This window comes from Hakea prostrata, chromosome 7 (assembly GCF_041222555.1).
Source record: "Hakea prostrata isolate BN-2017 chromosome 7, UWA_Hpros_2, whole genome shotgun sequence".
Taxonomy (NCBI): Eukaryota; Viridiplantae; Streptophyta; class Magnoliopsida; order Proteales; family Proteaceae; genus Hakea; species Hakea prostrata.
Window position 1 is genome coordinate 26,147,765 of NC_142606.1, and position 13,351 is coordinate 26,161,115.

The 13,351-nt window shown below is 38.7% G+C and overlaps 1 protein-coding gene across 1 annotated transcript in view; it reads left to right on the forward strand.

Annotated features, from left to right (window-relative positions):
* The first annotated feature begins 460 nt into the window (after positions 1 to 460).
* The window catches only part of IAR1 (ZIP metal ion transporter family), a 38,425-nt gene continuing 25,534 nt past the window's right edge, over positions 461 to 13,351 (forward strand). The window contains exons 1-4 of the mRNA XM_089161568.1: positions 461 to 720; positions 887 to 1,245; positions 12,902 to 12,985; positions 13,125 to 13,174. Coding sequence (XP_089017694.1) covers positions 903 to 1,245; positions 12,902 to 12,985; positions 13,125 to 13,174 — 477 coding nt within the window. The 5' untranslated portion in view covers positions 461 to 720; positions 887 to 902. The remainder of the gene's footprint in view (positions 721 to 886; positions 1,246 to 12,901; positions 12,986 to 13,124; positions 13,175 to 13,351) is intronic.

Consider the following 13,351-nt stretch of genomic DNA (forward strand, 5'->3'; position numbering starts at 1 on the left):
GAAAATTAAATTTATGTGTAAATACTTTTCAGTTTTTAATCTAAGCTGTTAAATGTAACTTTGATGACATGGATGAATCCCGTCGTCAGCTGCTGCCACCAGCAACAGCAAATAAAAATCCCTTTGAGCACGGGGTTGAATCCGCGAGCATCATGGTTGGCTCGCTCTTATTGGTCGGGCTAGAGTTACGGTAAATCGGGCATATCAATTGGGATGAAGGGTTTTTTACCTCTTTTCTTTTAACTTTCTTCCTTTTTTGGTAGAAAATAAGAAGCCTTTGTTATTTCTTATTTGTACAAATGACAACAAATTTTCGAGTCCGTCGTCTACAATGGACAATTGGCAAATAGAGGTTAGCGGAGGAAGTGAATAATTTAGAAAACAAATAAACCAAAATGAGGTTGACCGGAAACTGGAAAGGAAAAGAAAAAGAAACCGAAAAAGAGATTGAAAATCTAATCCCAAACAGGTGAAAACAGCAATAGCCACCGGTCGGTAGAGCAGCGAGTGTGCTGAACATTCAGTTCAGTTGTTATTCAGTATGGCATCCTCGACCCAGGCTTTCCGTATCTCAATCTCACTTAAAAGTAGAAGTTATTAAATAAAAATTGTTACGCAAAATTTGGAAAAATTTTAATAATAAAGGAGAAATGGATGTGCTCACTTTGGTGTCATAGTGGCCGAAGGGCCATTGTTATTTTCTCTGCTGCGATTCGTTTCGTAAGTATTCAAAGCACTTGCAAACGCTCTTTCCTTCTGCTTCATCCATTTAAGATTTTTTATTGATTAATCCCAGTAACCCCTTCTACCCAGGAGAAAAACAACTGTAATCCTTTAGTCTCTGCCTCCATTCTGTTCTTGACTCTGTTCTTGTTTTTGTACTTAGCGAGAAGATTTGAAAGATGTTGGTGTTGTCGGAACAGAGATTAGCAATCTTGCTTCTGATATCGATTATGGGACTGGGCATCTGCTTAGGGCATGGAGACGAATCTGGATCTTGTCCTTTCAGCAGTCCGCATCCTCGGCAGCATTATCAGTCAGACCACGGCCATCACGGTCACGAACATCATCACCATCATCATCATGAGCATCATATGGATCTGTCGGAGAACAAGCTTGCAGAGGAAATTGCAGAAGAAGAGGATCTCAAATTGTACGGGTTCGGCTCCCACCATGGTCATCACGATCACGACCACAACCACCATCGCGGTCATGATCATCTTGATTCAGAACTTTCGAGCTTGGGTGGGGTATCTTGACTTGTTTCAGATTGAGTTCTTGGAGGGCATTCCATTCTATTGCATTTTATTATATTTGTCTGGACCTCAACACCAGATTTCCTTTCATGCCTTTCCTTTATTTGTCCTTTTTCTGAAGAACTGAATTTTGAAACGTAATTAATTAATGTTTGATCGCATTCACAGTTATGAGCGATGTTTTCCTAGTTTATCAATGTATTACTTAAGATTTCATTATTTTGGTGCTAACTATAATTGTTTGGACTTAATGTGACTACTTGTTTATACCATGTGGAAGTTGAATTTTCAGGGTATGCAATCACGTACTGTGTAGGAGTGGATACCACTTTTCTTTATTGTGGCTTCAAGGAGTCTCCATAGGCATGGACTGAAATGGTAGTGAAAGGAATTGTGAATAAGTACTTAGTTAATGAACAGGGAAAGGGGTTAATTGCTACCTTTTCTGCCTTAAGCTATCTTTACTAGATGAGAGAGGTAGAATTTTCCAGCATGTTATTGGATGTAGACGATGAAGTATGAGAAAACTTCTAAACTGCACATATGAAAACAAATATTATAGTGAGAAGTGGCAAGTATTTTAAATGGATTGATGGCCTCTGAACACTCCTTTTTTTTGGGGGGGGGGGGGGTTGGTAGATAGAACACTCAGATTTGACCCCATTAAGGTTTTAGAAAAATGGGACAAGTGACAAAGTCTAATGGGAACTGCCATGTTCTATGGTAAGTGGTGATACCCTTGACAGAACATTCTGAGGATTTGGATTTGGGATCAGTTGTTTGGGTTTCTATAGATTAGGTGTCAACTACAGTTTCTGTTTGAGTTCTACTTTGTGGCCCACTCCAGTTCTGCTCGTCTTTTACAAATACATGTATGCATGAAGAAACCAAAGAATTTTCATTTATTTCAAAGAATAGGACTTACATGCTTTGAAGCTCAGTGAACAATAGGTGGTGGTCTCAACTCAATCACTGTGCTTGGAGATGTGTACTGCTCTAGTCGACTGTTTCTGACATTATATCCGTTTCAAGGTCTCATTCCCATCACCCAAGTCCTTTGTCCAGTTGTCGTCCTCCCTAAATGGAGATCGGTTTTCATTTCCTTAGTTGGATTCTTTAACTGTGCCTTTCTTGACTGGTGCTTCCTGGTTCCTGCTGTTAACTACCTTAGACTAAAATTTGCTCCTCTATCCCCTTCCCCAACCCCCTCACCCCACCAAAACGGGGGGGACCCTCAACCCAAAAACAGAATGCCAAAGGGTGAGAAGAATCGAAAAGATTTCCTTTCCTTAAAAACTAAACGCTTTTTCACTTTTGTTAAAAGACTGTAAGAGATAACCAGCAATCACAAGAGAGAAGAGCTGTGACTGCTAGGGTCCACCAGACCATGCTTTATCAGTCCCCCTTTAATCAATATATGGTCTCAAGTTACTAGTAGAAAGGTAATGATTGATTTGTCCTAATCTAACAAGGAAATACTATCCTTGAGTTATAATAATAACTAAACACGCAAACATGAAGATACACAAAGGGAGTGGCACCTTCAATGTTGTGGCACCCCTTTGTACCCCCCATGGTATAGAGGGTCCAATACACTTTTCTTAGTAGCACTCCCTGTTGGAGCATGTACATCACCCATGCCTAGCTTTCAACATTAGTTTTTCATCATGGACAAACGATGGCTTAGTATGTACATCTTCAAGTTGGTCAGAAGAAGTAACAAAGGGAGTTACAATTGTATTCTTAATCAATTCACTGTTTACAAAGTGATAATTCACTTCAATATGTTCTTTTCTCTCATGAAACATGGGATTATCAGCAGTGTAGATGGCCACCTAATTATCATGGAGCCGCTTCATGGGCTGAGTGGTTGGAAAATCCAATTCATGAAGAATTGGCTTTACACATCAACTTGACTTTGATTTGTGCAATAGCTTGATATCTACCTTTGTACTAGACCTTGCAACTATAGTCTATTTCTTAATATGCCAAGTGATTAAATTTGCCACACTCTAATGTCCAATATCCAGTGGTTGATTTTTCTTGCCACCAGTGTCTGCCCTGTCAGCATAAGAGAGATGTACTAAAATCAGCTATTTTATGGGGCCAATAGATGAGCCCAAAGGCCCCTTTCAAATACTATAACATGCGATCGGCTGCCTCCCAATAAACCCTTCATTAGGGATTGCATAAATTTACCAACAACACTGACAACCAATTATACAGTCTAGAGCCAATGAGGTAGTCAAGTTTTCCCATGAATCTCACACTTGTCTATAAAACATGTTTGGATCCAAACTTCGAACATGGACCCATAGGAGTATCAACGAGTTTTGATGCCAGTAAACTAGACTCAGATAACAAATAAACCAATCCTGAGGAACTGATACACCTCTCAACTGGTCGAAGGTCACTTATAAGCCAATAAACCAGGATCTGATATGAACAAGAATTCAAATTGGCTAAAAATAAGTTTTATAACAAATTACCATTAGGGTTTGATGCATTGTTTATGCCATTGAAGTTGGAGAATCTAAAAGTGAAGATTTCATGATGTTTTAATGGAGGGAAGTAGCTGGAATTGATTTGACAGCGATTTAGGGTTGGGTTTTGTGTTTTGGAATAGAGAATATGTGAAAATCCTAGAGTTTGTGAGACCATAATTCAACTAAACTTGAATGCTGTTTTTAGGAGGGTATGGGGGGGGGGGGGTAATCGATCAAATCTTTGTAGATGATTTTAGCAGTTACTTTGGGCTGTTTTGTGGATTTAGGGTTTGTTAATGCTGTCTACTGATGGTGGAGAATTTAGTGGTTTAGGGGATTAAAAATAAAAATGTCAGGTGGGGTCTTAGACAAAAGGGTATGAAGTGCATAAGGGTCAAAACAGAGCGGAAATAGGAGTCCCTTCATACTTGCTTTCCTATATATACAAAGTGTTTGGAGGACATCAGTATCTACGGTGTGAAGCTTCAGTTGCAAGTTATCTAATACAAAGGACAAGGATGGAGGAAAAAGGTTGTAGGAGGTGGAAGAGAAGAGATGAGAAGAATTCTGTAATCCTGTGTGTTTTCCCCTCCACGTCAGAATCACAAACATTGATTACTAACGCAAGAAAGACAAATCACAACTTTGCTCCCCTATCTGACATAAGATAGCCAAGGTAAAAGGTAGATAAGGAAAAAGATAAAACATTAGATTAAGTTACAATGTAATAGGCATTTGCCCAAAAGTAACATTATCAATTCCAACAGCTCTAGCACTCCTCCCTCAAGCTAGAGAGTGGATGTCAAGCATTCCCAGCTTGCATGAAAGGGCATTGAACTAATGAGAAATAAGGCCCTTGGTTAAGGTGTCCACTAACTGATCTCTAGTCCTCACAAAAGGGAGTGCATATTTGGCCAAAATCAATATTCTTTTTGATGAAGTGTGGCACCAATCCATCTCAATACGTTTTCTTCTATCAGGATTATGTGATGTAATGATGGCAGGTTTGTTTTCATAATAAAATCTCATAGATGATTTAGTATAAAGCGCAACTCTTGAGTCAACCTGATGTGAACACAAGGACTCTCCCATAATTGGGTCCCAAAAGTCCAGATCCAAATGGCCAATCTAAGCTGGCCGAATGCCCCCAAGGGTATTTTGGTCATTTTCCAGCCCCTTGTAGGACTCAAATGGGTCTGGATAGAATCATCTCGATCCAAGGGTCATGGATCTATTTTTAGTGTCTTATTTGAGTTAATAGTTTGAGAGTTATATTCCATTGTAAGTTGAGTTAGTTGTGGGGTGTAACTCTATTTCTATTTCCTAGTTACAGTCTTAACTCTCTCTTTCTTCATGTAAGGCTATAAATAAGCCATTCCCTCCATTGTAAAGTTTGACAGAATTGAGTAAAGATTAAAGACTCTTGTTGGAAAACAAGCCATGCCTTTCTTGGGAGGGCCACAGCAGAATTAAAGGTTTCTTTCTTCAATTTCAGCAACCATCTTCAACTTCCAGCAGCAGCTTTTCATGAACAGCAGCCTCCCAAGTAAGTTCAACACCCCCAGCCCCTTACTCACCTTCCCACCTCCATCGCAGCCGTCCTGTTCCCTTTCTTGCACAGGCCCTAGGAACCCCTCCCCTCCCTTTGCTTCCCCCTAAATCCCCTCCCCCCACCCATCACGGTCCCTAGGGAACCATCCCCCACCCCCTGTGGCACCTCTAATCCCCTCCCCCACCACCCCCAACCCTTGCAGCACCCCCTCTCCCCATTCTCTCTCTTGGCCCCCTCTCTTTCCCCTTCTCTAACTTGCAGCAAGTCTGGAAACAGAAAAAATAAAGAAAAGAGAAAAAAAAAAAAAAAAAAAAAAAAGAAAAAGAAAAAGAAAAAGAAAGAAAGAAAAGAGTTGAGAAAGATTGCCCAAGATCATCCCAAAACCCTCCATACCTGACCGCAGGCTTACTTCCCTTTCCCAGGTAATTTTAGGTATCTCAAACCCTTCCCATATTAATCCAATATATCTCATCTTCTTCCCCAACAACCCTAGGATAATTTTTAGTCTCCCAAAATCATCCCATGGGATATTGTTAAAACCCTAATATCTCACAAACCCTTCCATAGCACTTCCCGTAGTATTCCTTTTTACCATAACTCAACCCCTTAAATTTTGTTAATTATTTTCTGATTCATAAGAAGATTCTGGGCTAACCCTGAATTCTAGGGGATTATTTCAAAGAATCCTTAACCCAAGAGTTGGGTTACATCAATTTGGTACTAGAGCAATGGATACAAGCACCTAATGTAGAACATATTATTTGGAATGAAAAATGAAATTAGGGGGAAAAAATGTCACTTTCCTTGAAGAATGGCTTCAAACTCACTCAATCCTTGTTGATTACTTACTCTACATGACCTATATGAAGTGTTGATGCAATGTAGGGGAAGAGCCGAGCAATTTTTGGTGAAAAATCTGGCCAGAAGTGGAAGAACAATAAGCAGGGGTCAAGAGGAGGTGAGTTCTCGTCTTGACTTGACGAGAGGGGTTATTCAAAGGGCGAACTTGACTGAGATCCCAGTTGAACCGAGATCCCAACTCGACTAGATCTCGGCTGAGATTTACAACTTCCTGGGTTTTGCAGACCATCTTGTCTCGGCCTTTCATAATATCGAGATCTCACAAGACCTTCAATCATGGTCTATGCCTGTCAATTGAGATAAAAGTGTCTGCCCTGAGGGCATTCTCCTACAATCTTAAACACCATGGATGTTAGTCACACCAAGGGTAGTTGTAAGTCAAGATTTGCAATTTAGTTCCCCTGACACCATTATGGCAAGCTAGGGTGTTCAATTGTTTCATTTCAGCTACAGAAATACTTCCTTCTGTTAGTGTTGAACTATTTTTGTAGTTGAAATCTAAAGTACTTTTGAAGTACTTTTCTCTGAGGTCGTATGTCATCAGTTATCCATGAGATGGGGAATTGCCTTCATTCTGCATGTCCTATTAATTGTTTCTCCATCGTTCTGTTGCTGGGCCTACCAGCTAGGTGGTACCGAATTGAATCCCCCGTCTTCAGGTAAATCAAACCAGTGGAAAATTCAGATGGGAAGGAGCTTTAGGATATTGGTGTGCAGGCTAGGTGGTACCGAATTGAATCCCCCGTCTTCAGGTAAATCAAACCAGTGGAAAAGTCAGATGGGAAGGAGCTTTAGGATATTGGTGTGCAGAGGCCCTAGGGATGGATTGATGTAAATTCAACTGATACTAAGGGTTCCTAGATTTTAGGACTTCCTTGAGGCAAGCTTGGACTCTAGGATCAAAGGGTCTAGTAGCGAAACAATGGGCTGCAATTTGGAACTAATAAGGATGACCTAAGGAAGAGGTGATCCTCAAAAGTTCCATTAAATCTGAGAACAAGCAGCCCACGATATCTGCAGTTGCGGGTTTTAAAGCTTTGGACGGTATAGTGGAAGTTTTGGGCTATTCTGATGGTTGTCATGGATAGGCAGCAAGTATTCATCGACCGGTTGTCTCCCTGAACCGAAACAAGTCAAAATAATAGGAAAGAATGGGTGAGGATAATCTGAACTATGAATAACCTTGCTGTAAACCAGCGGTTGTAGTGCTAATGGAGAACACAGGCTAAGTCCACAATCTAATTCAGATACTTGGACCAGGGTCTGGAATGACTGGAAGCACCTAGGATGCCGGGGCTGGATTTCAAACACTAGCTAAATCAGGCATGGACTTTAAGAATCAGGCCTACCTTCCTTTTAGGAACAATAAACTCAAGCCTAGTTGAATTGTATATTCTGAACTGTATCCATAAATCCATGATAGGGAATTTAATGAAAAAATTAATTTTGAAATTAATAGGATATGCAAATTAAGTGATTAAGGATATTGGTACCTAGTGGCGGAGCCAAGATTAAACATTTGGGGGCGGAGGCGGACCGGACCGAATATTAAGTCTGGATCAACTCCTCGTCGGTCGAGCACTAACGCGTTTTCACCCCAGATAATGTGTGGTCCATGTGGGACCCACTACTGAACTACTGAATTTTTTTTATCATATTCGGACATGGGGCCCACAATAAAAATATAGGTAAATTAATAGGAAGATTAAAATATAGATAACACAATTATAGGTAAATTGTTAAAAATATATTGAAATAAAGCATTGGGGCTAAAATTGTATGATTTGATTTGTTACCGATTAAAACTTTAAAAAAGCATGGAAGAAAGAAGGTATGGGAGAAATTGTACGAGAAAAGAAAGGTTTGAAGTCGATTAACTAAATATGGGGAAAACAATCAATTTCCATAAATTAAGTAGAAAAGATAGATTTTCTAAAAAAATAAGAGTCAGATTCTTTCAATTAGTTCAATAAATTTTTTTTTAATAGAACAATTACTTCAATACAACCATGCAAATATACAATGTTAGAAAAAACAATTACTTCAGTTAGTTCAATACTTAAATTGGAAAAACTTTCAATTAGATCATTGTTTTCTAAAAAGAATAACAAAAAAGGTTAGAGAGATAGAGAAAGAGAAATATAAATTGAGAAAGAAAGAGAGTACGTCTGTTACTTAAATAATTAGTTCAATACAATGTTAGAAAAAACAATTAGTTTAATAATTAAATTATTAAAAAGAAATCACTTGGCTCATGCCTTTGTGGTTTTCTAAGGTTTTCTAAAAAGAATACTAGAAGAGAGAGATAGGGAATAGAATAAATAGAAATGGAAATATGAGAGAATAAATAGGGAGAAATTTATGGATCATGAGTTAGTTTCTAATTAGGATTTAATTTTTGTTCCTTAAAAGTAGGGGTTTAAGGGTAACCATTATTAAGAATGACATTTATACCCGTCATCTTTACTGTAAAAATTTATTTCTAATATTTGGGGTGGGGGGGGGGGGGGAAGGGATGGCCCCCCTGGCCCCTATGCTCCGCCTCTATTGGTACCCATTCCTAACAAACTCCCAACTCTAAGAACAAGATCCAAAGGCTTCTAAATAGCCTAAAGCAACTTAAGTAAGTCACCACTGTCAACCACTTTGATTCAAAACAATAGCCTTCAAATCATGGATCCCTTAAAACCCTCGATAATTCTTATACATGTTGGTGTTACACTCTTGTATGTACAACTTAAACTGGATCAGGGTTACAATGAAACAAACCCATTGGAAGGTTGGACCAAAAGTAAAAGAACATTAAAAATGAAAAAAATCACCTAGGATGGGAGTTGTTGTCTACCAACACTAGCTGCTTGGCAGAAGCCCTCGTAGCTCTATTTGGCTTCTTCTTCAAGGTACAGTTCATTGCTGATGGTTGTAGTTTTCATATCAAAATATCCATAAAACCAAACTAAGTAGGTAGAGATCAGACCAGTGTGTAAAACAGTGCAAAAAGTTGAGGTTGAGTGTAATGAAGTGAAGATAACCTCTCTTCCAAATTTTCTGCCAATTCCATTGGCCAGAAGTAGAGATATGAAGGTGATACCAAAATGAAGGACTAGTGAGAACTCGCAAACCACTGACTTGCTGAGAAGCTGTGATTGAATGGACCTATTTGTGATCTGAATCTGTCTTCAAAATCTCTATTCGATCAGAGTTCTTACTGGCTATTGCTGAGAATGAACAAAGTTGCAGGAGAAATCAAGGTGGTGGCAGATCGTTCTGTTGAGGGATTCAAGTACAAGAATACTGATGAATAATACCATTGTGTAACATAAAATCATGAGTAGAAAATACTCTTTTGGATTATCACTTCGAAGATACACATTGGAATTTTTTACTGAGAATGTATTTCGCCACAAAACCACAAAAGATAGAAAATATTTCAGAGCAATTTTTCGTGAAATATACCCGGGTAACCTCTAGAATAGTCATTAACAAAAGTAACAAAGTTACAGTACCCCAAAGTAGAAATAGCATAATATACACCCCACCCATCAGAATGCACTACAGCAACAACAACAAGAACACACCTTTCCCAACTAAATGCGCTCGGCTACATGAATCCTTTCCTTCCTATCAGCTCTATTTGAGGCCATACTAGATACAAGGCCTAAGCTATTCATATCTTTTGTCACCACTTCTCTTAACGTTATCTTAAGTCTGCCCCTAGTGCTTCTAATTACTTCATTTTGGACTAAATTGCTTCTCCACATAGCGGCATCTAAAGGCCTCCATTGAACATGGGTGTACCACCGCAATCGACTTTCTCGTAGCTTATCATTTATTGTAGCAACTATGAGCTGAACTCTAATATGATTGTTCCTTACGTTACCCTTCCTAGTTTGCCACTCATCCATCTTAGCATCAGAATTCACTAAAGAAAGAAAAGAAAAAAAAGAAAAAAAAAAGAAAAAAAGAAAAAATAAAAATTGTTTAGTGTTCAATAACATGAAAGGGAGAGCTCACATCGTGAACCTTCCAAAATTGACAAGACTCAGAAGGCAAACTGGAAAGAGAACAAAATTTCAATGAAGCAAATGATGGTGAATTTGGTACAGCACTAATATATCAGAGTACGCCACAAAGTATTCATCTTTGAATAGATGCAACCCTATAGACTTATGACCTCTAAAAATCAACTTCATTGTAATATCCTGAAAATGACGAAAGCCAAAAAAAAGTAATAGAGTAATTTAAGTACAAGTAGATATGTAGACAGACACAAATTAAAAGGAAACTCTGATAACTAAAGGACAAATGCCGTTAAGAAAGGAAAAGTAACTTGGAGGTCCCTATACCCTTAACTTTGGCATAGGAGCCATGTGCTATGATGACAATTAAAGTGGAAGAACAAAAGAAGGATATATGCCTAAGTACCCAGTCATATTATTTGAGGCACCTAACTCAATGATCAGGGGGTGAGAAGCAGATGATAAACAAGTAGTAGCATTACCTATCTGAACAAAAGTGGCTGTGGAAGGCTGAGATAACTAAAGCCTGAAATTTAGTAAAACATGTATAATCCCTGATCTGACATTTTCAAAATCCTCCCTCAGGCTAAACAGTAGAGAAATTCAAACTGAGAAGGCTTGCTTTCAAGTTTCTAGCAAAATATTTGGATATGTTTATTGCTCAGGATGTAATGATAAGTTTCAGCCGTGCTTGAAGTGTCTAAAGAACTTTGTGAACTAGTAGTAATAGAGGTTTTACCAGAATTACTTCTGCGACCGCCACTAGAACCTTGTACTCCAAAACCACAGTAGGTGTGTAAGCAGCGAGGGCTGAATTATCAGCTGGTGCAGCATTATGTGAATCTTCGCAAGATACACAAAGAACCTTTGGAAGTCAATAGACAATATGATCACTTTATAACCATCAAGAACCTTTGAGCAAACAAAGTCAAACTCTTTGAGAAGAATCCCAAGACTTCCATAACTGCAAGATGCTCTCACTGGTTCTGTGTTTGAACACACCAGAGGTATTAGGAAGCATGGAATTTAGCACCTGATACGTTCACTTGAAGGTAGAAAACAAGGGGTCAAAGAGTGACCTTTTCAATCAACTTGTAGAATTCCTGTGACAACTCAGAGGATACATGAGAGGTTGTTTTGTCTAGAATACAGAACATCATAATGCTCCTGTAGTTTTTCAGAATGTCAATACTCTCAAAATGAGTGGCTTTATCCTAGCGTAGTTGACAACAAATCAAACTTCTGGCTTTTGCAATCTGAGAAGCACAATGGCCTGGACTTGATGAAGTTTTTGTAGCCTGAGAAGGTGAGATTGGTTAGTGCTTGAAGTTGATCCTGATGATGCAGTTATGGAAGTAACAGAAAGTTACTGGAGGCCCCTTTTATGATCCTTCATTTGTTTCAGAGAATCAATTTGGGAGACGGTCGTTCCTCCTGTTTCTCCCTACAATCCTAGGAGGAAGCTGAGTTTTATATCCAGGTGATTGACAGTTTGGGGCTGATTATGCCTTTTTATTACTCTTTGGGTGGCCTCCTTCAGCTTGATTTAGATGTAAGGTAGTCATTGTCTTGTCGCGAAGGTCTATCCTTGTATTTCTTCTTGTTTTTCCTTTTATTAATTTGTGAGGAAAAGATTCGTTTATTTCATATTCAATTCATCCAACAAATAAATAAATAAATAAACAAACGAAACACAGGATATAGTATAAGTATGTTGATAATAAATGAGCAAGGAGCATTCATTAGTGTAAGCTGGTGAAGTGTCAAACATGACATGCTGTCCCATGCCCCAAAAAGACGCAGCCACATTTTCAAGCTGGGTGGTCTACCTAGTTGTGCCACGTGGAATATGTTGTGGTAGTTTCTTCTATCGGATATCTAGGAAATGGTCTAGATTGGCAATGTATCAAATTTCGAGACACTAAACCATTTACCTTCCATGCATGTCTGTGCAAACTCTCCATGCTCCATAGAAGTTCTGAATTTTATTCAATGTTTTAAATTGCACATGGCAAACTCCCTTTGGTTAGAAATTCTACATGTGAAAGAAGGGAGCTTCATGTCTACTTATCTAACAAATTTCAGCCCATCATGTTGCAGAAAGTAAACCTCGACCAAACGAAAATGTAGCCAGGCCATCTACATGGAAACATCTCTATTCTTAGCACTTCAATTGGTAATAATGTAGGTCTTGGCCTTTTCCATATGATGCATGTAGAACTGAGATTACTTGCAGCAACCAAGAGATGATTGGGTTCTCTTAAATCACTTCCATGAATCAAACTTCGTATTCCATTGAAAGACTTCTGCATAAATCCAGTAACTTCAACCTATGAATACCAATGATTATCATGAAAATATTTTCCTTATTAGTTATGGGTTTAGCAAAATGCCACTCTTTGTTTCTTTTCCTTCTTTGTGGTGGAATCTTGAAGCTTCCAGATTCGGTAAACTGTAATAGATAGTTCTATTGTATGCTGTGTTATGTTGTGTTCTTGATTTAGTGGCTCCCTGACAACCTCTGACATACTTGGAACTTTCATTTATGAAATTTCTCCATCTATCACAGTTTATGGACATCCTCATATGCTGGTTTGTTTGTATTACCAGTTGATTACTGCCCAAACATCATAGAAGTTGTCTCAACTGATGCATAATTTCTGGTCGAAGCATATTTACTAATACTCCTCTTCACTCTTATCTTTTCTCCTTTTTCCAAATGTTAAGGTCTGTGGATCCAAGCGATGGGCTGCTCCCTATTGGTGAGCCTGGCTTCCCTCATTTGCCTGATTATTTTGCCAGTGCTCTTTTGTAAGTTTCAGTTGTTTGGCATTTGTTTTCTTGTACTTACCTTGACTTTGACTTTGTGATTTCTCCTTGTAAAGTTTTGTTTTATTCTAACTTGTGCTTTTTCTGTCAACAAGGACTAATATGTTTTGTGCTATTCCAGTACAAGGAAAACCATCCAAGGCCGTTGTTGATTCATTGGCTGCATTTGGGGTGAGATTCTTCTTGTTCTTTACCATTTCCTGGCTCTGCTTTGTGCATTTGAAGTTTGAGTATTGGTTGCCCCATAGATACTGCAAGAATCCTCTCAATGTTGGTGGGGAGTACAGAAATGATGGAAATAGTCCTCCTTGGGGGCAGTTTTTATTGGTCAAATGTTTCAATACAAGG